The sequence below is a fragment of the Capricornis sumatraensis genome, chromosome 3, assembly GCF_032405125.1.
Source record: "Capricornis sumatraensis isolate serow.1 chromosome 3, serow.2, whole genome shotgun sequence".
Lineage (NCBI taxonomy): Eukaryota > Metazoa > Chordata > Mammalia > Artiodactyla > Bovidae > Capricornis > Capricornis sumatraensis.
Window position 1 is genome coordinate 159,780,543 of NC_091071.1, and position 27,083 is coordinate 159,807,625.

The 27,083-nt window shown below is 45.0% G+C and overlaps 1 protein-coding gene across 1 annotated transcript in view; it reads left to right on the plus strand.

Moving 5' to 3' along the window:
* The window catches only part of RHBDD1 (rhomboid domain containing 1), a 136,882-nt gene extending 118,463 nt beyond the window's left edge, over positions 1–18,419 (plus strand). Inside the window, exon 7 of the mRNA XM_068968808.1 lies at positions 17,170–18,419. Coding sequence (XP_068824909.1) covers positions 17,170–17,282 — 113 coding nt within the window. The 3' untranslated portion in view covers positions 17,283–18,419. The remainder of the gene's footprint in view (positions 1–17,169) is intronic.
* Positions 18,420–27,083: the final 8,664 nt, after the last annotated feature.

Here is a 27,083-nt window from a genome sequence, read left to right on the forward strand (position 1 = left end):
CAGGACCAGAGGCCCGAGAAATGCAGCATCTGATTCTTCCCCCCCTTAGCTGCGCAAAGCAAGAGACCCAGTCACCGTCTCTGGGCTTCAGTTTCCCAGCTCTGAAATGCAGACAGAATGCCGCTATCCCAGGTCCTCCTCAATCTCACTCTGAAAATCCATAATTTTAAGATGTGCTGGCTGTGTCTCACATAAAATCTCCTTTCCACCTGTGACACAGTCTTCAAAGCTTCTTTCTTAAAACTATAGGTAGGCCCTTCAGTACTCGCCTTTTCTCTGGTCACAGCACACACTTAGATATTCCCAAAGATGCTCAAGAGAGCAACATTTTCCTCCCCACTTACTTAAAATCATGTTATCCAAAATAAGCTTCACTTCCTAACTTGGAATTTAAAGTTCAAAAAATTTCGTACTGAGGTCTCCCTTTCTGTTCATAAGTTTGCTTTTACTATAAATTGTTTGACAGACACGTAAGATGAAGGTAAGGAAATGGCACTCCAGTATTCTTGCCTGGAGAATCCCATGGACAGGAGAGCCTAATGAGCTATAGTCCATAGGATCGAACAGAGCCAGACACGACTGAAGCAACTTGGCACAGCAGGAATTAGCTATTTTTGTTACTGAGTCTCCATAGCACAGGCCATTTCAGAATCGTTTCTGAACAATTCTAGGTTAGTTAGAGGCAGGCTATTTCAAAGGTGTGCCCGTAGTCTGAGAAAGCCCCTGGCTCCTCCTCAGACTGGGAGGGCTTGTTTATTGGAGGCATTTCAGTCGCAAGGCATGTCTGTTATCACACATACTCGTGCCCACACACAAGCATGCACACACACATACACGCTCTTTCTTTAATGGATCAGAACTTGGTACGGGTGGGGCGAGTTAGTCAGACCTAACAGAACACAAAAAACAGCAGTGCAGCTCAGGTTAAATACCGTCAAACATAAAAAACAAGCAAGATTTTAAGATGGCGGTCCTGCCTCTGGGGTAGTTTATCGAGTCATGGAAGTTCACCACCGTCCCAGTTCGGGGCCAGCTCTGACCCAGAGGAAGCATTTCTCAGCTCCTGGTGCAGAGAGCAAGGCTCACGCCTGTTCGTGTTTGTGCACAAGCCCGTCCCTGCCACTTGGCTCACAGACCTTGTCCATTCTGAAGATTCACGTGGGTCATCCTCACCTCTCCGGTTATCTAGGCCTTTGCCAAGGAGCCTTCCCTGGTTTTCTAACCCACCAACCGTTCAGAAATCATGGGGCTTGGACTGTTGACACGGATGTTGTTCCTCTTCCAGTTACTTTTCCTCTCAGCCCCTGCCCTTTTTTAACCCAGCAAGTGCATCTGCCAAGGCCCTTGCATTGCTGTTTCCTCGTGGGCTTGGGCTGGTGAGTCTCTCGATGCCCACCCCACCCCACCCTGCCAGCTGGGCCCTTTGAGACCAGCTGTGATGCACTCTCATTGCAGGCTTTTCCCCGAACAGCTTGTCTTCCTCTGTTTCCACCTGCAAGAGAAGCTGGCCTGCAGCTTCCAGCTCTTGTGAGAGCTTTGAACCACAGTGTTCTCCTTGACTGCTCAGCATCTTGGGGACCATTTCCTAGGTCAGGGATCATTTCTGTAATTGTGCATTGATACTGATGTCTCTTGATGTGTAGTTACACACTTCAGTCAGTTCAGTTCAGTCGCTCAGTCGTGTCCAACTCTTTGCGACCCCATGAATCACAGCATGCCAGGCCTCTCTGTCCATCACCAACTCCCAGAGTTCACCCAAACATGTGCATCGAGTCAGTGATGCCATCCAGCCGTCTCATCCTCTGTCATCCCCTTCTCCTCCGGCCCCCAACCCCTAACATGTAGTTAAATCAGGTTTATTTGAAAAGTGGAAATAATTTGACTTTTCACAGTCTTTGTGATAGCATTCATCATGGATATACATATCTCAGCCTGCATCAGGTACTGAAGGCCTCTAATGTAGTGGAACCCCGGAGCCCAGACGGCCTCCATGCATTGGTTAAGGGAAACAAATAGATGAATTGTATTCTGAAGCCTCCTCTCGCCTTTTCTCACCCATTTATGTCTCAGGGTTTGGAAGCTGGTTGTTGGCAGAGGTGAGAAACCAAGATACTCGGGCCTTGAAATTCCCTAGCTGCTACCACTTACCTGTATCTCTCAGGGTCCTCTAGCCCCAAGGGCCTGCTCTGGCCCCGCGGTCCCCAGCCTCCTCTCTGCCCAGCCCTGCTGTCATGTTAGTTGTTGTTTTGGTTCATTCAGCAAACATTCAGCAGACATTTATGATGCACCCACGGTGTCCCTGGCACCTGGGATTCAGAGGTGAGTGGCTTTGTACCTAGGACTGGCTGAGCGGCCAGTGTCACCCACTCTCACATTATAATTAATAGACTCACCAGGGCAACACTGTGATCATATTTGGTATATTCTTCAGGAGAACAGGGTTGCCTTGGTGTCTTATGTTTAAAATCCATCTCCTCCAGGACTAAGCACAGCACATCCTGGGAAACCACCAAAGAGGATTCTTTACCAACTGAGCTATCAGGGAAGTCCCAGGGAAGACGTGAGAGAAGACAGTGTGTACAATACCAAGTGGCATCGTGCCAGTGCTGATGGTCACAACCAAACAAAACCCCAGAATGTAGCACAGCATCCCTCTGACCCAAGTTTCTCAAAGTGGGGCCCGGTAGCGTCAGACTCACTTGGGGTGCTTGTGAAAAGAGCAGATTCCTTGATCACGTAAAAACTTAGAACCTGCCTCTCGCCATGCCCGCCCATGTGCAACTCTGGGAGTGACTGTTCTAGACCCAGCATCTAATCTCTAGAGCTTTGACGCATGTGCTCTGCAGGATGGTGACATGGAAGCAGTGGGTGGATGTAGGACCTGTTACATGTTTCATCTTATTTGCTGCCAGTCAGTCTTGCCACCAAGCCTGGGGCCAGTGGTCCCAACAGTTGGGACAGGGAAGCTGTCCCTTCCCTCCCAGGCCCCACACACTCGCCTCTTCTGACACACAGTGACCCAGCAGTGGTTGTCCAGTGTGATCTGGACGTGACCCCTGAGTGCTTGCTCTCAGCAGAAGTGGCTGATTAAAGTTTCTTTGTCCCTTTCCGAAGTTCTCCTGTTGACCTCCCATCTTTTTACTTTCTTTTATTCTTTGATTTCTTGGGGTGATCTTTACTTATATTTTTTTATTAGTTGTTGTTCACTTGTTCAGTCGTGTCCAACTCTTTGTGGCCCCATGGACTGCAGCATGCCAGGCTTCCTTGTCCTTCACCATCTCCTGGAGTTTGCTTACACTCATGTCCATTGAGTCGGTGATGCTATCCAACCATCTCATCCTCTGTCATCCCCTTCTCCTCCTGCCTTCAATCTTTCCCAGCATCAGGGTCTTTTCTAGTGAGTCAGCTTTTCACATCAGGTGGCCAGAGTATTAGAGCTTCAGCATCAGTCCTTCTGATGAATATTCAGGACTGATTTCCTTTAGGATTGACTGGTTGGATCTCCTTGCAATCCAAGGGACTCTCAAGAGTCTTCTCCAACACCACAGTTCAAAAGCATCAGTTCTTTGGTGCTCAGCTTTCTTTACTGATCACATGGGTCATAGACTTATCTAACTCAGTGAAACTATGATCCATGCCATGTAGGACCACCCAAGACGGACGGGTCATGGCGGAGAGTTCTGACAAAACCTGTTCCACTGGAGAAGGAAATGACAAACCACTTCAGCATTCTTGCCTCAAGAACCCTATGAACAGTATTTTTTTAATGCCCAAAGGTTAAAAGGTATTTTCAGAAGATTATTATTTGAGTCAGTTCTAGTGAGGTGAATGAACCCAGAGCCTGTTATACAGAGTGAAGTAAATCAGAAAGAGAAAAACAAATATCGTTTATTATGGGAAATAGATGGGGAAACAGTGGAAACAGTGTCAGACTTTATTTTTTGGGGCTCCAAAAATCACTGCAGATGGTGACTACAGCCATGAAATTAAAAGACGCTTACTCCTTGGAAGAAAAGTTATGACCAACCTAGATAGCATATTCAAAAGCAGAGACATTACTTTGCCAACTAAGGTCCGTCTAGTCAAGGCTATGGTTTTTCCTGTAGTCATGTATGAATGTGAGAGTTGGACTGTGAAGAAGGCTGAGCGCCGAAGAATTGATGCTTTTGAACTGTGGTGTTGGAGAAGACTCTTGAGGGTCCCTTGGACTGCAAGGAGATCCAACCAGTCCATTCTGAAGGAGATCAGCCCTCAGATTTCTTTGGAAGGAATGATGCTAAAGCTGAAGCTCCAGTACTTTGGCCACCTCATGCGAAGAGTTGACTCATTGGAGAAGACTTTGATACTGGGAGGGATTGGGGGCAGGAGGAGAAGGGGACGACCAAGGATGAGATGGCTGGATGGCATCACTGACTCGATGGACACGAGTCTGGGTGAACTCCGGGAGACGGTGATAGACAGGGTGGCCTGGCGTGCTGCGATTCATGGGGTCGCAATGAGTCGGACACGACTGAGCAACTGAACTGAACTGAGCTGATGGAATAATGGTATTGATAAACATATTTGCAGGGAAGGAACGGAGACGCAGATGTAGAAAACAGACGTGAACAGAGTGAGGGAGGGAGGGAGTGAGTGGGACGAATGGAGAAAGTAGTGCCAACATACGTACATATAGTATGTAAAACAGATGGCTGGTGAGAAGCTGTAAAACACACGGAGCCCAGTCCGGTGCTCTGTGATGACCTAGAGAGGTGGGGTTGGGGAGGGGAGGGCGGATCAAGACAGAGGGCGTGGATAAATGGATAATTATGGCTGATTCGCATTGTTGTATGACAGAAACTAACACAACATTGTGAACAATTTTTTAAAAGCATTGAGGTTTCTGAGGGAAATACGGCTAACTCCAAGTGGTCTATGATTTTAAAAGTCAATGAAAACATTACCTTGGGCCTTTGCTTAAAAAGCCGGACATTGATTCCAAACTCAAGTTGAAGGAAATGAGAAGAAATTGAAACAGGTCTAAGTATCATCAGCAGTGCTTCTACTCTCAGCCTCTGTCTGGAGTCTGGGTAAAGGGTAAGCGTATTGGGGATTTTGTTGTTTTCTGAGTGGAGGGCCTGGCCCTGTGTGTGACAGAGGGGCCGCCATCTACTGGGGTTGTATCCTTTTTGGGGAGGGAGCCACTGTCCCAGGCAGTTATGAACCCACCACTTAAAGCAAGGCCTCACCCACTAGGAAGCACATCCATGCATCCCTCAGATGGTCGAGGGTCTGCCCAGCAGCAGAGATAGTTCAGACCTGTTCTGAACTACCAGTTACCAAGCTGCCGCCTTTCAAGACACCCTCAGGGCCTCTCTGAGCCCGGGCTGGCCAGGACAGCAGCAGCTGAGTGTCCAGGATCACAGGCTAAGGAATTAGTTAAGGAAAAAATTCTCCAGGGAGGAACCTGGAGGTGCTAAAGGCCTTTGAAGGTTTCCAGGACTCACAAATACTCCGTTTGTAACACCCTGGTCCTGCATGCTTTGAACTGCTGCATCAGGCACAGTGAACATGGGCGTTCCATGGCCCTGCTTGACCTTGCTTCCTCCCCGGGGTAGCAAGGTCCCTGGGGTCGTCAGCGCAAGGAGGAGGGCAGGAGGATAGAGGGTCGGGGCACATGTAAGTGAGGGTCTGGGTAAATGTAAACCAGGAAGCAGAGCCACTTTGATTAGGCATAATCTAAAGCATTTTTAGGACTGCCGCACCCAGGATGCGTTGTCTGATTATCATGGATTGTATCTATTTCTCTCTTCTCATTTGGAGTTAGAATGATACCAGTCATTTCCAGGAAGAAGCATGCAGCCGTGGAAGGCAGTATGCACCATAGCAAGGGTAAATTCTGAGTTTAGAGCTGGTTAAAATATCTGCATCCACATCCACATCCATACCCATAACCACAGCTGTATCTCTCCCAGGCCCTTGTCAGTCTCCTTTGCCCTGGAAGAAATCTGATATGACATAGAAACTGCTAGATGCTGGCCAATAATCCCTGGGTTTCAGACCATCTAGACAATAAACAACTCCATAATATTCAGTGCAGCAGCTTCTGTGAGAGCCCATCTGTTTCAAAATAACCCTAATTCTGCTTACTATGCGGAATGCTTTGTTGACTGGAATTTGTCCTAGTTTTCTGCAGCAGATTCAGAGGCATAGGCCTCTCACTCCACCTGCTGGCAAGTATGAATACTGGCCTGAAACCCGGGGTGGATATTTTCAGTTGGAAAAAAAAAAAAAAATTCTGAGCTGTAGCTCAGGGATTCTCAAAAGCTAGCGTAGCTCAGAGTCACCTGGGAGCTCATTAAAAATACAGTGGCCTGGGCTCTGTGCCAAGCCTACTGAATCGGAAACTCTCAAAGAGCTCTCCTGGTGATTCATACACTCACATCTCTGTTAGAGAATCTGGAATTCAGGGACCTGAGCCAGCGAAGGTCAGGGATGACCCCACCCTATCCTGCTCATCCTCGAACAGGGAAAGTGACGAAGCCAACCTTAGGTACCCCCTTCTGTATTGGTAACTCTTGGTGGAGAGAGTCAAGACTTTATTCCTGGATTTCCCTGGTGGCCCAGTGGGTAACAGCGGATAGGAATCTGCCTGCCAGTGCAGGGGACACAGGTTCGATCCCTGGTCTGCGAGGATTACACATACCATGGAGCGACTAAAGCCTGTGCCCCACGACTGCTAAGCCTGCACTTTAGAGCTTATGCTTTCAGCAAGAGAAGCCACTGCAATGCAAAGTCCATGCACCATAAGGAAGAGTATCTCCTGCTCACCTCTCCTAGAGAAAGCATGCACGCAGCACCCAGCACAACCAAAAAGGGGAAAAAAGGAAACTTTAAAAAAAAAAAAAAAGCTTTATTCCTTACCCAGGGCTCAAGGTGACATCACCAGTGATAAATCATATGATTGCATGGAGTGATGGGAAGGGCGCTTCTCTTCTCTGGTATTCTGCCCAAAACCCTAACCCCAGTCTAATGATGAGGAAAAGCATCAGTCAAACTAAATGGGGGCACATTCTATAGGCTAGTACTCCTCAGAATTGTCAAGGTCACGGGAAATAAGAAAAGACTGAGAAAGTACCACCAGCAGGAAGAAACTAAGGAGGCCTGACAACTAAATGGAATGTTGGACCCTGAAACAGAGAAAGGAAATGAGCGGAAAAACAAGTGAGATCCAAGGCAAGTCTGGAATTCAGTTAACAGTAACATGCTCATCCCTGTAAATGGCTGGTCTTGACAACTAGACCATGGTAATATGTTTGGCTGTATTACCTTGGAGACATTTTTAAATCTAAAAACTATTCCCAAATAAAAAGTTTATTAAAAATTAAAATATCAGGGGGTGGGGAGGGACACCAAGTTAGATCAGATGAGTTGGAGGAAGTTTGCAAGGAGCACAACCTGGCCAAATCTCAGTCCAGCTGTCAGCAGTCACGGCCAGGCTGGCTGACAGGCAGGCAGAGTAGCTGCCCAGACCACTGGCCGTGGAGGAGGCGGGTTGCTGGCATGGCCCATTCTGCCCTCTTTGGCCAGCCAACCCTGATGCCTCATTGGGTGGGATCTTACATCTCTGTGTGGAGGTCTAAAATGTCCAGTCCAGCTCCCTCATTGTGCAGATGGGAGCCTGAGACCCTGGAGAGAAGTGAATTGTCCAAAATTCTGGTGGAGCCAGATGCAAGTCCACCTATAAAGACGTGTGTTCTTTTCCCCAGTGATTCTCAGTCATTTGATACCTTGTCTACAGGAGAAACACCTGGGTGGGTTTTCATTAAAATATAGCTTCCTGGGCCCCAACCACTTAATGCAAAGAATCTCTGCCTTTAGGATCTAATAATTCTGCATTTTTAACAAGTTCTTCATTATTGTGCACACGAAACTTAAAGAATCTTTGCAGAAAACCTAACTGTCCCATTCGTAGATTCTCCAAGACAGTCTAGCATTGCCCAGACCTCTTGCATTTGAGCTACTGAAGGGCTCTGACTCCTGTCTCCATTGGCCAGCTGCTTGCTTTCTATGGAGACTGTGCTCATAGCACAGGGCTACTAAAAGGCCTGCAAGGGGAGAATTCAGTCACAGCTGAATCCTTTTATGATGATACCCTAGCAGGTGGTGAGCTGCCCAACCAGAACCCTGTGTGTCTCGAGAGGAGGCTATTTAATATCTTTTTGAGCTCAATTGATTATGGTTTAAATAATCTCATACCCATTTCCCTCTCCTTTTAAAAAAATAATTAAATTATAAGTTGCTCAGGCCTTCCCTGATGGCTCAGTGGTAAAAGAATCTGCCTGCCAATGCAGGATACATGGGTTTGACCCCTGATTCAGGCAGATCCCATGTGTCGTGGAGCAGCTAAGCCTGAGTGGCATAACTACTGAAGCCTGCGTGCCCTAGAGCCTGTCCTCTGTGACGGGAGAAGCTACCACAGCTAGAGAGTAGCCCCTGCTTGCCTGCCACAACCAAAGGAAAGCCCACGCAGCAACAAAGATCTAACATGACCAAACATAAAAATTAAATTTAAAACAAAGTTACTCAAAAATAACACCATGATCAATAAACAAAAGGAGGCATGGGATCCAGGCTCCAGGAGCCACTAGAAGTCCCATCCTGCTTGTCCTTTCCCCACTGTGGCCCGTCTTAACTTCATCAGAAAGTCCAGGCAGTGAAGACAGTGGAAGGCCTCCTCTGTCTGCGAGATAAAGATGAGAAGTCAGAGCTGACAGAGGAGAAGAGCCAGAGACTTTAATAGGTAACCGTTTGGCCCTCTGGATTCCCTGCAGGCAACGAAGCTGCAGGCCAGGCAGGAGGTGCAGGGCAGTGGCCCCTGACTTTGAGGTCCTGCTAGGGCCCTGTTTGCGGGCAGGTGTGGGATCTCCATCAAAAACATCCAGAGAGGCTGCAGCTGCCCCTCCTGGGCGAGTCAGGCATGTTGGTCTTAGAGCTTCAGAGAAGAGCGTGGGATTTTATCTTTCTGAAAGGTCTTCATCTTTTATCTAGCATTGTCTGTACTCATGTATATGTATGTGTACGTGTGTGTGTGTGTGTTTTATCAGAACTCTGCCCACAAAAAGACTTCCTTATTCTACTTCCTTTTTTCTGTTGTCAAGTATGTTCTTCAGTCTGTCCCTTCAGACAGACCTCGTGTCCGGTTTCTCTCTGCCATCCCAGCCAGGCACGTGGGACCTCGTGGTACTAGGCAATGAGGGTATGGGAGCAAAGGGAGGCCTGCATCTAGTTTCCCAGGAATTTTCTCATAACTGTCCAGTGGATATTCTTAGGTGATTTTGAATTTTAAAAAATAAATAAAAGATGCAGTCCCAGAGTGTATGGAACTGGGAAAGATATTCTTGGAGACAGTTAACCTCAGTTTGCAGAATCAGCTGAAGTCACTGAGTAAACTGCATCTGAGGCAACTTTGGATTGGTGAACATTCTGTTTTAGGTCAAAGAGAATTGGAAACATCCTAAAATTTGAAACATTTACATATTAAATGTATATAAATCGTATAGATTTTAATACTAAAGAGATTTTTACTAAAGGGATTTTATGTATAAATACACATAAAAGGTGCTTGAAGATCATTCCTAATTTCATTAAAATCCCTCTTAATACAGTGTTAAGATGATGACAGAATTGTGAAAGGATTATAGACAGATTGATTTAAAAAATGGAAAATCCCTTTAGTATGAAAATCTACATCTATTTGTTTAAAGAAATACATACCTCATGTTACAGTGGTTCCTAATGGGAGACACTTTGCTCCTCAACCTCTCTCTCTCTTCTTTTTAAAATTTATTTGGCTGCACTGGGTCTTGCGGCATGCAGGATCTGGTTCCCTGACCAGGCACTGCACCCAGGCCCGCGGCATAGGGAGCAGAGTCTTAACCACTGGACCACCAGGGAAGTCTTCAGCCTGTCTCTTTGCTGCCCCTCCAGCCTATTGAGAATTATTTTGTAAGAACTTAGAGGCTGTTCTCTGTTTAGAAAATACATGATGTAATTAATTACCAAGGCTGACATACACAGCTGGACCTCTTGCCTAAAACCTTGTCAAGGGAGATCCTGATTCTAGTTACTTTGTTATCCAGAAAATCTTGCTGTTTGCAATGAGGCTTATCTACAGCAGAAGGTAACATTTTCCAGCTGCATTCTAAACAGACCCTGCCTCCAAATCAAGTGTAAAAGCAATAGTATTGTTCAGGTTTAGAGAGTGTGGTTTCAGAATTAAGGAAGACAACTGACACACTGCATGTCTGGAGCAGAGTAGAAATAAACATGAATTTGACTTTGGACTCAGTTCCTGACCAAACCGTGTGGCCATGGCAAGTTCCTTAAAATCTTTAAGCCTCAATTTTTCTATCTGTAAAACAGACAAACTTCTACTCAGAAGAATAAGTAGAATAAAAACTACATAAAGCAATATGGTGAATCTCATAAACATAATATAAAATGAAGCTACTCACAAAGGGTACATATTGTATGAATCCACTCCTGGACAAAAATAGACAAGTCTCTGCTGTGAGAAGCCCGTGGACCACTGCTGAGAGGGAGCACATGGAGGCTTGAGTGCTAGAAATACTCTTGTGTTTTGGTCTGGATGTTGCTCCCATATGTTCCTTTCATGAAAATTAATCAAGTTGTACACTTTTTCAAACGCGGGGAGAGTAAGTAGGGCAAGCCTGTAGCAATTGCCCAGAAAACAGTCCCCCTGGACTTTCTCTCTTTTTTTTTTTTTTTTTTTTCTGCCACATGGCATGTGGTGGCTCAATGGTAAAGAATCTGCCTGCAGTGCAGGAGCTACAAGAGATGAGAATTTGACCTCTGCATCAGAAAGATCCCCTGGAGAAGGGCATGGCAACCCACTCTAGTATTCTGGCCTGGAGAATTCCATAGAGAGAGGAGCATGGAGGGCTGCAGTTGATGGGGTCGAAAAGAGTCAGACACGACTGAAGCGGCTTAGCACACATGTGGGATCTTAGTTCTCTGACCAGGGATCGAACCTGTACGCCCTGCATTGGAACCTGGAGTCTTAACCTCTGGACCACTAGGGAAGTCCTGGACTTTCTCTTTTTGTTTCCGAGCTCAGACAGTGCATTGTCTGTATTGCAAAAAGCTCTAGATCTGACAGAGTACACCCAGTATTTTAGATTTCTCAAACTGCTGACTGAATTATATATAGCCTGTTGATTTTAAGTCAGTTGTGGCCAGTTAAGGTCCCCCAAATTGGCCAACTAGAACGGGCAGAGAAGTACAACAGGGAAGGTAGTAACTGAGTTGATTTCCATTCAAAGCTGCCCATTTTGGGATTCCAGGTACTGTCTCAGAACTAAGGAATTCCTACTCCTGTTACTTGATTGGTTTTTGTTGTTGTTTAGTCACTAAGTTATTTTTGGTTCTTTGCAGCCCATGGACTGAGCATGCCAGTCTCCCCTGTTCTTCATTACTTCCTGGAATTTGTTCACATCCATGCCTACTGAGTCAATGATACTATCTAATCCTTTGCATCCCCCTTCTCCTTTTGCCTTCAGTCTTTCCCAGCTTCAGAGTCTTTACTTTTTCAACCCATTGGTTGAGGAGTAGAAATGTGAATTTTTCTCTCTCAAGTCACACCTGTTAATAGCTGTTACATTTACTATAAACCATAATGAAACGTCCATCTGTATGAAAATTATGAGACTTTAAGTGATTTTGAACTCTTTTTAGAAATGGATAGATAGGTCATTGTAATTAGTGACTTAAACAATAGAGTGGTCTTATTGTCCTCGGGCACCTCCCACTTTCAAAGAATATCTTGCTAATTGTTGCACTTGGGATTTCTTCCAGGCCTTTTTGGTCGTAGTAAATGATTTAGCAACTGTGCTATCAGAAAGCATTTTGTAAGCTTTAGAATTCATGGAATTCTAATCAAGTAACATTTTTGAAAGAGAGACTGTGGGTCCCATGCTACTGCCCTCATTTGACAAAGGAAAAGAACATTTAGAGGTTTCTTGATTTAAAAAAAATTTTTAAGTGATTGCCTCCATGGGTCCCTGATTTAAGGGAAAGATACGCCATCCTGTGACTTCATTTTAGTATAATTTCACTGAATGGCCTAGAGAGCTCATCAGATCATGGCAGCATCTATGAATACCAGCAAATTAAGCATCTCTGTTTACAGGGATGGTGAACAGTAGGGAAAAGGGCCATCAACTCACAGCATTCTTTTTAGCAATTCTTATGTGGATGGAATTGCTTCTCCTCCCTCAGATGTAAAACGCAGAGGTTACTGCATTATACATAACCGTAGAGAACTGAAAATTTTTCCATCAAGGACCACAAGTCAATAAATCTTATGATCTCACCATTGGTGCCATAATTGAGCTAAATATTCTTAAACCAGGCACTGTTCCTGAGGTTCTTTGAAGCATGCTCACTCTTCTTTCAGTAAAATTGAGGGCTGACCTCCATTTACAGGAACACAGAAGCAAGGCTCATAAATACTAATATTCTGTACCAAGTTCATCAGAGCAAGGCCATTTCACCCAAGTCTGTAAACGTTCAAAGCATGGTTTTACTCAGCAGAGAAAAGGTCGCCAGCTTTCCCAAAGCCTGTAAGGCTCCTTCTGGTTACAAAAGTGGGGGTCACAAATTACCCTTTTGGATCTGTTTCTTGGAGGGCAAATATTTAATAAGTAGTGACCCCACACTTTGTACAAAACACTCCCAGTTGTCCCTCAAATAGAATTAGGCTCTATCTTTTAAAAAAAATTTGTATTTATTTGTTTTTGACTGCACTGGGTCTGTGCGACTGCACACAGGCTTCCTCTAGCTGTGGCAAGCAGGGGCTACTCTTTAGTTGCAGTGCACGGTCTTCTCACTGCAGTGACTTCTGTTGTTGTGGAACATAGGTTCTAGAACACAGACTCAATAGTTGTGGCACACATGCTGGGTTGCTCCTGGCATGTGGGTCTTCCTGGACCAGGAATCGAACCTGTGTCCCCTGCATTGGCAGGTAGATTCTCAACCACTGGACCACCAGAGATGTCCTGGGCTCTTATCTTTTAAGAAGTCATTGGTAATTTTATTTCATGTCTGCCTTAGTCAATGATAGTAACAAGCAGACATTTAAGCCGTGATTCTCACTGATTATTACAGTTAAAAGTCCCAGCGTCCATTGGCCATCAGGCACTAACTGCATGCCTGGCACTCACGATTTTATATGCATCATCTCTTCTTATCCTCTCAACAACTCAACAGAGGAAGTACTGTTACTATTCCCATTTTATAGATACGAATACTGAGGCTGAGGGATGATAACCTACTTGCTCAAGGATATATAACCATGGAGAAGGCACAATTTAATTCCAATCATCAAACTGCAGAGTTGTAGCAAGGACCCTGGCAGTCACCTTGCTCCTCAGTCTCCCCTGATAAGTGACCCAACCAGAGCCTGATGGAATGAAGTTTTCCCTAGAGTGTCCCCCGCAGCTGTACCCAGGGCTGGAAACATCTCCCATTTCCAGTACACCCACAGGGACCTCTTTTTCTTTTACCATCCAGCTGAGGCCCATTCGGATCTTTTTCTATGTGCTCAGGCTTTCCAGGTGGCCCTAATGGTAAAAAACCTGCCTGCAATGCAGGAGACATAATGAGATGTGGGTTCAGTCCCTGGGTCGAGAAGATTCCCTGGAGGAGGGCCTGGAAATCCACTCTAGTGTTCTTGCCTGGAGAATTTTATGGACAGAAGAGTCTGATGGGCTCCAGTCCATAGAGTCGCAGAGGGTCGTACACAGCTAAAGTGACTTAGTACATGCATAATCAATATAAGTAGATATTAAAAGCACATTTCTTAAGACCCTTTGAGAAATAGCTTCAGAGGATCCTGGAGTCTAAAGAGAGACGTGATAGATCATGTGACACAAGAGGAAAATACAGAAATGGGTTAGAAAGCAAATGAAAAAGTGTAGGTTTGGAAAAGAGAGCTCAGCTGAGACTGAGCAGAGCAGCTGAGAGGCACGGACCTAAAGTACAGATGTGATGAATAGGATGGGTGGGTTGCCGACTGATATCAAATACTCAATTGCCTTTAAAATGTCACAGATTAACTTAGACTTGAAAACTTTCCAAGAAAATTAACCACCAGCATTAAGAAGAATGGAGTTCAAAACCTGAAATGAAAGGATTAAGTCATTCTTCAGACAATAGGGTGGCTTTGATAAATCAGAAACACTGCGTTTGAAGGACTTAAAACATCCATGAAAACATCCAAGTCAGGCATTGTTGTCGTCGTTTTGTGGTTGCTTTACCCAAGGCCTTCCCAGGGATCCTTAAAAAAAACCCAACCACTCCAGCAGTCAGTAGAGTTTAAGGAGACCCAATGTGGGAACTTTGTGGTGGCTCAGACAGTAAAGAATCTGCTTCAGTTCAGGAGACCTGGGTCGGGAAGATCCCCCGGAGAAAGGAATGGCTACCCGCTCCAGTATTCTTGCCAGGAGGATTCCATGCCTGGCATGCTACAGCCCATGGGGTTGCAAAGAGTCGGATACAACTGAGCGACTAACGCTTTCACTTCTGTGTGGGAACTTGGTGGCCACATCTGTGATGACACCAGAGTCCCATCAAGTTGAGGACTTAGGCTGGTTCTTCTTTTTCTCTTTTCAAATAGTGAGCTCCCCACATATCCATCCAGGAAGGAGACTCTCTGGGTTTGGGGAGGAGGATAAGGCAGAAGGAAAAGATGAGATGCTTAACATACTCGGTGTGTTAGAAGGAGCAGTGATACGGGATTGTGGGAAAGGGGAGAAGAACTCAAACTGCAGTCAGAACACCTGGGTTCCAGTTGCGCTTCCTCTCGCGCTAGCTTCGTGCCCTCAGGTTTGTCCCTAACTCTCCCCGAGCCTCAGTCTCCTCCTCTGTAAGGTTGGCTTCATGAAATTAGGAATAAAAACTAATTGAAATAGGATACCTTACAAGGCTCTCATGAAGGAGTGATTATTTGTTCCTCCACGTGAGTTTTCTACGTGGGCACGTGGCATATCTGCCCTTGGCTCAGCCCTGGTTCTCCTCCAGTGCCCCAAGCAGGGGTCCAGAGAGCTTTTGTGTGGGCTTCCCACTTTGAGAGCTGGACCCCTGGAAGCTTCACAGTCTGTCCTCTCTAATTCCTCCCTTCGCGGAACAGCTTTTTCTCTTGGACACTGTGAGTCCCTTTGGGCGTCTGAGCATCTTTCAGCATCCGTGGGCTCGCACCCTGTGGCCCGGAGTCAACATGCCACGTTGAGCTCACTTCTGACTCTGCCCACAGCCCAGGCCTCCCAGTTCCCTGCCCAGCTGGAACAGGCTGTCACACACTGGCCCATGCTCATGAGTGCAATTAAGGATGAACTTGTTAAAAACAACTGTCAGAGGAAAAGCAGGATTTGGATCTCATTGTATAAAGCAATTTGAAGCCATAAACTAATGGTAATTGGATTCATGAGTTTTTCTGTAATTTCAAAGCGTTTACAACTTTAAACAGAAAGCCCTCTACAAATGTATATGGCGAAAGCTGTATCTAGTAAAACTTTTATAGGATTCATAGAATCTCTATGGTAAAAATGTTCTGTGTTTGAACATCATCTTTGGTGAACATTGGTAAAATGATGGATACTTCGCTGATCAAAAAACCTTGAAGTGGAGTTTACCCAGTGGGAGTGAGTGTCGGGCTTGGCCCACCCCGTTCACTTTTGGGTGGACTAGTCAGAAAATGTTACAGGAGGTCTGGGAGGGGTGATTCCCTCATGTCTGAAAAGGAAAGGAGAACCACATATGGGTGAGTCTTGGGGTCTCTATCGCAGCGTGGACCAAAAACTGCCTTCTTAGAAATTTCTGTCTGACTGCTGAAATTCTAGTTGTAGCTCAGCAAACTGACTGTTAGTTTCACACTGCTTTCTCTATCATCTTTTCATCATAGGTTTAACAGTTGCCACGTCGATATATTACCTGTCAACATCCCCGACACTCGGAGCGTGAGCAGGAGGGATCAACTGTTCACTGGTTTTCCCTCGTGGCTCCAGCCCCCTTGCCCACCACCCACCCTTCGTGGCTCGGCTAGGACTTCCAGAGCCAGTTGTGTGAGCACCTCAGAGGGCAGTGTTGAGCGTGGTGGTCTGGCTGTAACATATAGAACTTTTGATGGATGTCGGTGAGGGGAGCAGGCCTTTCAAAGTGAGCTCACAGAGTTAGCAGAGGCTCAGAAGGGAAAAAGTACAGTCTTTTTGGTCCCTGTGCTTAAAAGTGAATCATTTGTCTGTATCCATCAGTGATGCCCTGCCTGGTTGTCTCATCGTGGACATTAAAGCTCTTTGATTAGAGTTAGGTTGCTGGTTCCTTGAGGTCAAGGACTGTTTGTTGGTATTCCTTTATTACCTGCCCCCCCCCAACAATGCCTGGATCTTCCATTGTTGTTGTCTTTAATTCAGTAAACTGAAGTGCTTCTGTTATTGCAAATGATTTTCTTGGTCTGTTTGCAGCCCCAAGAAGCTCTTTTCAGTAATGACTTCCATGGTCCTTCATATGATCTTCACATACTATGCCTGTAGTTTTGTCTGCCTGCCCCGATACTGGTCATTATGGTAACACAGCCTCTGTTCTGTGGGCCATGATGCCCTGTGGGTGCTTGTGCGTCTCAGGCAGGTGTGATTCCCACTGGCTGGCGAGGTTCAGGAGATAGCAGGTTAGAAGGAGGGAAAGGGAGACCCTCAGGCTCATCGGGAGACACCTCCGAGCACTTCCAGTGAGGACGTTACAGATAGTCACAAAGTTATTTCTGGGCATTAAGAAAAGATAAACTAAGCCTTTGAGACATTAGGGAAATTAAATGATGCAAATTATGGAGCATGGTGGGGCAGGGGGGAACCAACATAGAAATGGGAGGATTGTCAAGAAGTTTCAAAATGAGTCAAATTAGCTTCATGGACTGGACCTCACTAAAAACGTTTACTTGATGTCGCAATGTCATATTGACAGCTGCAGTTGAAATATGTTTGTTTTGTCTCTGTTTCCTGCTAAAGATAACGCCCAAGCCATCTTCTCCCCCGCCCTTGGAATCTGGGATGCAGAGCCATGTGAATGTCAGAACAAGGGCAATGCTTGACTCTACCTTGTGCTTTCTCTCTTCAGGAAATCGCAGAAGCAGCTCCCCGGCCTATGGGTTCCGTCTCTCACCAGAAGAAGAAATGAGGAGACAGCGGCTGCACAGATTCGATAGCCAGAGAGGCGACCCAGCCTTGTGAACAAACATGGTCCAGTTGTACAGTAGTTACCCCCAGACCCTCAGTTTTTTACAGAAGCAGAGCGGGCACATGACCATCCCAGTTGCTCACGCCTGCAGTGGCCTGTCATCCTTCGGCCACCATGAGTCCAGTTGATGTCTTGAGCTGGTTGACGTCTTGAGACCAGGCTTGTTTTGACAGCCCCCAGTTCTCTGGGAATGGCACTTCCGACCTTGTTCTCTCGCAGACAGAAGCTCGGGCGTCTCCACGTGGGGGCCAGTCTCCACGCTCCCATCTCTCACTGCTGACTCAGTGGAGCCCCTGCCTTGTTATGTCTTTGAAGACCCTGACCTTTGCCTGGAGGTTTGTGTTCACCAGCCCAGAAGATCAGGCCCCTCTCCTGCTCGGTGCCTGACTTGGCAGGAAGTGGGGAGCCATCCCTCATCCTCCTGGCACACTGCCATGGTGACTTTCCAGGCACCAGACGTAGCCATCATTGCAGGATGTCGTCCCGGCCTCCCTCACCCAGGCGCCTTGGTTCCTGGGGTCCCCACGTCTGAGTGATGTCTGCAGTGAACCTGCTTTTCTCTGATGCCCCTCTGCTTTCCCAGGATGTGTCAGTGGAAAAGCTTAAGTGAGACCTCGGATGGGAATCCAGTTCCACGCTCCACAACCCGGCAGGTGGCACCGACAACCCAGCTGCAAGAGCCTCTCCGGGGACGATGTCACATCCTGGGGATGCGACTTGTATTGAAGAGCAATACAAGCAACAGAGCAACAGAGCAGCAGCAGGTGCCACGTGCAGAGGAGTGACCAGCAGCTTGGTCACGCAGAAGTCCTTCCTGAGGAAGTTTTTTTTCTCACAAAAGTGCCTTTTAATTGACCACTGTAACAGCCACCCTCCAAGACACTCCCCAACGCACAGACCCCAAGTCACTTAAGACATGTTTCCTGGTGCTTGTGTTTCATGAATAAAAGGAAAAGGTCAAATATCACTGATGTCTTATGTCACGGAGATATTTATATTTAAAGAGAGTTAGAAGCAGGAAAGGATCTTCCTCTATGGCTTTATCTAGCATTTATATAGTTTCCTGATTATGAAAGTAATATATATACCTTGTATATGCATAAAGCCAACATCTGGCAGGAAATACACCCACATATTAACAGAGGTTATTTAGGAAGGTGGAGTGCATAGGATTTTACTTTCTGTTTTTCACAATTTATATTGTCCTCTTTTTAAAATGTGTGTGTATGTATATGTGTGTACCACTTTTGCAATAGGGAAACTGATTTATATAATAATAAATGAAGAAATATATAAACAGGAAAATGGACTCAAGAATAAGTATTGTGGCTCTGTTGATAAAATTTACAATATAAACAGAAATACAAAAAATACATGTGCAATTTAAAAATCACCTGTCTCCACCAGGGTTAAGATTTTAAGGATATTGCTTTTTCTGTCTTTGTGTATATTTCACAAATTTGGAGCATACCAACTATGCAGTTTTGTGCCTGGTTCCTAATCTCAGCTGACCTGGGTGAGACCTTGTCACTTGCATGTAAATGAGCTAACAAACCACATGAGACCTGGGAGCACTTTGACCTGCCAGCTGGAACAATGTTACCTGAGCTCCTCAGCTTAATTTACGACTGATACAAAGTGACATGCAGCACATTTATAGTATGAATTGTATCTCTGAGTCTTGCAGCTTCAAACATTTTAAAATTGAAATGTTTAAGCCAAATGTCATTCCTCTTCTCCCAAACTCTTCGAACTTGTTTCCCATGACCTCTGCTGGCGATGTGTGCATGCTAAGTCAGTTCAGTCGTGTCCGACTCTTTGCAACCCCATGGACTGTAGCCCACCAGGCTCCTCTGTCCCTGGGATTTTCCAGGCAAGAATACTGGAGTGGGTTGCCATTTCCTCCTGCAGGGGATCTTCCCAACCCAGGGATCAAACCCAGGTCTCTTACGTCTCCTGTATTGGCAGGCGGGTTGTTTACCACTAGCGCTACCTAGAAAGCCCCCTACTGGGAATAACCTTATTCTTACACTCTGTCTTCTGATAGCACATTGTAAAGGTAACTCTGACATTTATGTTTGGCTCTATGATTACTTGTACACAACTGTAGAAAGACATGCTTTCTACACAGGAGCACAGATCATGAATGGCTGTGGAATGAGGTCTTGTTAACTCCGCACTTTCCAGCTCTCTCACTGCATCGCCCAAAGGCTGGCCCCTGCCTCCCAGTAGAGGCTTATTCAGTGTTGGTTTCTCACCAGAGTGTTATTTCAATGCAGTAAAAGTCCAGCCACTGTATATGGAGGTATTTATATTTTTTATGGCTGTCAAGTCTAGTAATAGTAGCTCCTTGCTCTGTTTCACTTGTCAGATGTAAAGACACCAGAATTGGATTGCAAATGGTGTAACTGTAATAGGCGCACCTTATTTATGGAGTGGATTATCACTAAACTTTACAGATGTGGGAAAGGTCATTTCAGTTATAAATATAAACCAGTTATCTTAGCACAACAATAAAAATGTTTTAGAAATTATTATAATTATTTTGCTCAGTTAATAGGCTTGCTTGTCACTGGTGCTTAATATTTTCAATAGCCATCTTATTTTTTCTTCCTACAGTAAGGAATCTCCAAAGTTACACCACAGAACTGAACTAGGGTTGAGAAAGGCAAACAAAAACCAGTGTATTCAACTAATTATCTCTCAGGCAGTAAGCATTTAGAGCTGGTTTTAAATTTGGTTTCTTTGCTTAATAGTGATTTCCTGGTTGTCTGTTAAACATTCCCATTCTTTGGCTGTGATCAGTCAACTTAGGAGACCTCTTAATTCAGACTCTCCTTGGTTTTCAAGATGAGGAACCAGTTAAAATTGCTCCCTCTTTAGGACCTTGAATGTATTTAGTGCCTGTGATTCCAAAGTTGTACATGATTGTTCACAGCCCTTCTGTCCTTTTAAGCTGTCTGTTGTTGAGGCCTGGACAGTAAAAGGCTGGTTTTTGTAGAATTGGAGCCAATATACATATCCGTCACACATTCTGCTGCTTGGGAAGTAAGTTAATAATCTGAGTAAACAGAGTTGCTCAGGTGTCCGACTCTATATGACCCCGTGAACTGTAATCCACCAGGTTCCTCTATCCAAGGAATTTTCCAGTCAAGAATACTGCAGTGGGTTTCCATTTCCTACTCCAGGGGAGATCTTTCTGACCCAGGGATAGAATCAGTGTCTCCTGCTTTGGCAGGCAAATTCTTTACCACTGAGCCACCTGGGGGATTAAAAGACTGAGACCCATCACCAGAAAAGGACAATAAAACCCAGAGGGTATGGCAGACCTGGCCGCCTCCTTCCTTTTCCTTGTTTCTCTTGAAAGAGTCAGTAAAGAATTGTATTCAATTAATAACTGATGTAAAGAGCTGACTCATTGGAAAAGACCCTGATGCTGGCAAAGATTGAGGACAAAAGGAGAAAGGGGCAACAGAGAATGAGATGGTTGGATGGCATCACCAACTCAATGGACATGAGTTTGAGCAGGTTCTGGGAGATGGTGAAGGACAGGGAAGCTTGACAGGCTGCAGTCTATGGGGTCGCAGAGTCGGACACAACTGAGTGACTAAACAACAAGTCATTAAAAAACAAAATCCTATCATCTCTTCCCTTCCCTTCCTATGGATTACTGCAATCATTTTCTTTCTGCTTTTGCCCCAGTCTTTTATTTTAGAGTCACAGACTCCCTGCTTAAAATCTCTGTTCATTGCCCCACTCAATACTTAAAATTTGTCTTCACTCAGTTCTACATAGCACTGCCCATTAATCTTCCAAAATCTATTTTTGTGATGCCACTCACCATCTCAGTACATTTTTCTCATTTCTCTGTTGCCAAAGGATAAAGGTCAAGCTCATTCGCCTCAACCATGGGGCTCCAGCCAGCCTTTCAGCCTCACCCTCACTTTCCCTAAGGGAGTCTGTGCTAGTGCTAACAGGTCTCATCGTTGTCCAGGCCACGAGCATTCCTGACCCTGTGGCTTCCATGCAGTAGCCTATTCCTGTCTCTCAGCACATCTAGATCCTCCCTGTTCTGTCCCCAGAATCATCTGCCCTTGGAGGGTGTTCATCACAGTTTCCACAAGCCGCTTAGAATTGCTAGTTATCATGAAGTGAGAGAAGGTCTCTGGATTGTAAGCTTCACAAAGGCAGGACTTTGTGTTTCTGTGCATCTCTTCATAGTACCTGATACAATGTCTGAAGTGTTAAAACCAATAAAGTTTCTGTGGAGTGAAACAGAAGCTCATGTATAACATCACCAGTGGCACCCGTTAGAAGAGGTGCCTATTGCTGCTTGATACTGTTGACTGTGTGTCTGTTTTCTTGAGTCACAGGAAAAAATCACTTGAAAGAAGCTTTTGTCCATGTAGTTGTTCAGTCGCTCGGTCTTGTTCGACTCTTTCCGACCCCATAGACTGCAGTACACCAGGCTTCCCTGTCCACTATCTCCCAGAGTTTGCTCAAGCTCATGTCCGTTGAGTTGGTGATGCCATCCAACCATCTCATCTTCTGTCGCCCCCTTCTGCCCTCAATCTTTCCCAGCATCAGGGTCTTTTGCCCATAGAAGCAGAAATATCCAGGCCTTCCCCAAGGTTTACAGATGGTGGGGAGAGGTCTCCATCCTCCTGTGCCCCGAGTTGATTTCATGTCATGAATGCTACAATGCAGAGCACAAAACTCAAGATTCCAGGACCTTCACAGGGCATCACCAAGGAGCCCCTGTGGATACCACCAGATCTGCCCATTGTTCCTTCACAGGTCTGTGCACACTGCTTTCCGCCCCCCATGGCATTTTTGACATCTTATTCAGGATCTTCAGATGAACTGCAGTTTGGAATATACGATTTAGACTTTATCAAGGAAAACCAGAACATGACTAGCAGAATCACTGAATTTGTTTGTAATGCATATTGCTGCTTGGGTAGAGAATTGTGTGATAAAACCAGTAGTATGGGAGGCCATGGTATAGTGAGTAAAGCACAGTCTTAAGCAATTGATGGACCAGGGTTCAGGTTCTCCTGTGTTGACTGTGTGACCCCAAGCAAGTCATTTATCCTCTCTAAACCTCAGCTTCCCCATCTGTAAGATAGGATAGTTGAGAGGTTGAGGGGAGCTCATACCACAGGGTTCATACTGTTCCTATCATACAGTAGGTGTTCAAGAAATGTTCATTTGCTAACATTATTGCTCTATTAAGTGAGTATACAATTGTGCATGCTCAGTTGCTAAGTCATGTCCAACTCTTTGCAACCTCATGGACTGTATCCCGCCGGGCTCCTCTGTCCATGGATTTCCCAGAAAAGACTACTGGACTGGGTCATCATTTCCTCCTCCGGAGGATCTTTCAAACAAGGGACCAAAACTGCATCTCCTGCATTTATAGGCAGACTTTTTTTTTTCACCAGAGTCACCTGGGAAGCCCAGTTAGACCAAATAACCCCTGAAGTTCCCTCCTAATTAAAAACAGTTGCTCCATAAAACAGCTATTGAATATCTGCACTGCACCCACCCCTGTGCTATGAGGATAAAAATACCTCCTGGCCCCTAACTTCCAGTTACTCTGGTTGTCAGTAACAGTACCTTCCACTTATATCTCTTTGTAGTTATATCTCTTAATTTTTTTAAGATTTTTTTTGAACTTTTTTAAAGTCTTTATTGAATTTGTTACAATATTGCTTCTGCTTTATGTTTTGGCTTTTTAGTGTGAGGCATGTGGGATATAAGCTCCCTGAACAGGGATCAAACCCAAACCTCCTGCCTTGGAAGGCAAAGTCCTAAACCCAGGACTGCTAGGGAAGTCCCGTATAGCTCTTACTTTTAACCCTTACAGCAACCCTGTGAAGCAGGTGGTCTGATTCTTCAACTGATGGGACAGCTGAGACCCACGAAAGCAGAGCCCCATGCTGGCAGGTGAACGCAATTCAGCAGAGGATTGGTTTCATGTCCACCCCAGCTCACCACTGCGTGGAGGACAGTGCTCTCTGGAGCCTCAGAATCATGCTTTCCCAAGCCCAGGGGCGGTGGGGCGGGGGTGGCAGGGGGGGGGGGTCACTGTCTATGCTCGGCTCAAGCTCTTCCCATCTGCAGATCACACTTCTACCATGTAACCTTTCCTGTTCCCCCCAGCCCCCAAGCCAACCCTAAGGCAGGCCATGTTACATGGTAGGTTAAGTAGTAAACTCACTTTGGCTTGAAAGAAAATGAATGCACCAGATAAAACACAGTTGTTTTTGGAGGTCATCAGAATTTTATATATAATAAGTGATAGTATAAATTGCAATACAACATTTCAATGTCAATAGCAAACCAGGCACCTTGCAAATGTTATATGTTGAAAAGTCTTTACAACTGTAGGTTAGATAAAGGGATGCAATTTATCAGACACGTTTCACATTTTTTTCCTATGAATCATTAAATATTTAAGCACCATAAAATTCAAGCATTTCACATGGATGTGGCAGCCAACCTTGGTGGTTGAAAATGCATTATGCAGAATCTCTGGCAGATAATAACAGTGGCAATTGCAGAGTACTGATTTTTAATGTCAATTGTTTTGTTCCCTGAAGAACTTCCTGATAATGATCCTGCAGGAAATGGTGACTTTTTTCACATGTGGTACAGTAACTTCGAGAATTGGAATAAAATAGCTTTCCCAAAGACATTAAGAATTGATAAACAATTCTAACCAGTAATTTATATGCCCTGTGAGAATCATCATGTTCCACTATGTAAAGAATCCCAAGAAATATGTTTTCATATGAAAGGGCTTGTTTTAAATTGGAGATGTGGCCACAATAAATGTATGAGGTCAGCTACATGCTGGACATATAGAGTTAATTTTCAATGCAAGAGTAGGCATTAAGCCCCATTTTGTAAATGTGGGAAATGGGGGTCAGGGAGTTGGTGTATCACCCAGGGTGCTGCCACTGGAAAGGCACAGCTGAATTGAAACCTAGGTTCAACCAATTTTAAGGCCACATCTTTCCACTGTTCTTGCAGCCATACCAAATAAAAGTAACAATGATAAAATTAGGCTGGTGAGCTGACCGAAGAACAAATCCATGTAATTTCCTGAAACACAGAGAATGATTTGTTTTATTATAATCTCTAAGAGGCTCAAAATAAAACCCTTGATAAATCCAGTTTTAGTAAACCATTCTGTTACTCTTTTCCTCAGCACCAATAACATATACAAATTTTGCAGAGGGGGTTTTATGCTAGGACACTCAAGATCACGAGGGAACACACCCTACAGCATGAGTTAAGACATATTACATTTCCACGAAGAGTCTTCTCTCATTGTCACACCTCTCGAATGTTATTTCTAAAATTTCAGTTTATGGAAAAGTATGCTACATTTCAGGGGAGCCCTGGTGACGCTGGGGTAAAGAATCTGCCTGCCAATGCAAGAGACATGGGTTTGATTCCTGGGTCAGGAGGATCCCTTGGAGAAGGAACTGGCAACCCAGTCCAGCATTCTTGCCTGGGAAATTCCATGGACAGAGGAGGCTGGCAGGCTCAGTCCACGGGGTCACAAAAGAGTTGGCCATGATTTAGCGACTAAACATAAATAAGCTACGTTTCAGGAGTGGGTAATGGTTAGAGTCTGTCAGTCGGCTTTCTGTCAACAATTGTAAGATGAGATTGTGGGTGTGCAGATAAGTTGTCACATTAAAATTGTCTGAAATGAGAAATGGTTTGTACTTGTAACCATTTTGTCAATGAGAACCAATACCCAGAGCTGAACATCTAATGTCTAATGATGCTTATTTGAATTGTCAGTGAAGAAAGAAGAGTCAATAACATGCTCAGCTCTGTGTGAGCCCTGAGCATATAGCAATGAATGAAGCATGGTCCCTGCCCTCTGAGCTTACATTTTAGCAAGAGAATGAAGGCAGAGGGATGAGACAATACAGGAGCTGTGGGGAAAGCATGAGAGAGTGAGCAAATCCCTGACTCGTACTGGGAGCAGCAGAACGGAGGCCAGATCATCGTGGAGAAATGCACACAGTCCTCCCTACCAGCTAATTCAGTCTAAAGATAAGTTGTTGTCTGCCAGGTAAACTTACAGAGGTGGGACAGGGCCATCGCTGATGGAAAGAGCAGGAGCAAAGTCACATGCCTCTGTGATGAGCAGAGAGTTCCCACAGCCCTTTCCCCCTGTGGGAAGCCATCTAGACTTTGTGGGCAGTGGGGTCATTTATCACTGTGAACAGTGACTGCAGCCATGAAATTAACAGACACTTGCTCCTTGGAAGAAAAGCTATGACAAATCTAGACAGTGTATTAAAAAGCAGAGACATCACTTTGCTGACAAAGGTCCATATAGTGAGAGCTATGGTTTTTCCAGTAGTCATCTATGGATTTGAGAGTTGGACCATAAAGACTGAATGCCGAAGAATTGATGCTTTTGAACTGTGGTGTTGGAGAAGACTCTTGAGAGTCCCTTGGACTGCAAGGAGATCCAACCAGTCAATCCTAAAGGAACTCAGTCCTGAATATTCATTGGAAGGACTGAGGCTGAAGCTGAAACTCCAATACTTTGGCCACCTGATGTGAAGAGCTGACTCATTTGAAAAGACCCTGATGCTGGGAAAGATTGAGGGCAGGAGGAGAAGGGTGTGACAGGGAGTGAGATGGTTGAATGGCATCGCTGACTCAATGGACATGAGTTTGAGCAAGCTTCGGGAGATAGTGAAGGACAGGGGAGCCTGGTGTGCTGCAGTCCATGGGGTCACAAAGAGTTGGGCGCGACTGAGCAACTGAACAACAGCAAAAGCCAGAGAGTAACAAAGTCAAGTTTGCCTCTTAGAGAAATGAAGATGAGAATTTGAAACTGGAGGCGGCAGCTGGGAGATGTCTACTACACAAGCAGAGGTGAAGGACAAAGGCTATGTTAAGACAGGTGCAGTGAGTCAGAGAAGAAAGTAGCAGTCCACAGGAAGTGGAGACTGAAACTGAGGTCTGGGGGAATCTGAGAGAGGAGGGATTATGGTGCATAGGCCTCCCTCCGCTGGCAGCATGGATGGGCTCCACTCATTGAGAATAAGAACCTGAAAGGAAACACCCTGACCCCCAGCTCATAGCAACTGTCTATGGGCAGTCCAGAAGCATTTCAACTAACTCGCTGGGGGAGAGGGTTTGGGAGAAGGAGCTTTTAATAAGGATAATCACCAGTAAGGGATTAGGAGAACTTTAAAGCTTTGTTCATCCTTCAGAGAGAAAGGAGAGAAGTACACTGATGGGTAAGCAGATAAAGAAACTAATGGCCTAAAAAATAATGTGGTTTTCTAATGTAAGATAGTATTTTTTCCATAATCTTGCTTTTTCGAGCATTGAAAATAATTTTTCAAAATCAGCAGGCAGCATTTGTACTGCATTTAGAGGGGGCTCTTGTGATACTAGTATTTTGAAATCAGCCTTGTACACTACCTTGGACTCACTGTGGAGGAACTTGTCCACTTAATTCAGGCTGTTTTTATTTTTTTTAATTTATTCGGTCAGTTTGTTAAGATAATATTCTGATACTAAAATGAAGGTGTTTAAAATAGCAAACAAGATATGTTTTCTTATGGTCCATCAATCACCCTTTCGTCTTCCCAGAAAATGTTATCAGAACAATTTCATGAGTGAACGAGATGAATTTTTGGAAGGCCTGAATTTAGGTAATATATGAAAAAACTTCTGGAATCAGAAAATTGTAATTATAAATAAGGTTGAAATTGGCTTAAATTTCAGGTGTATGCAAATATTTA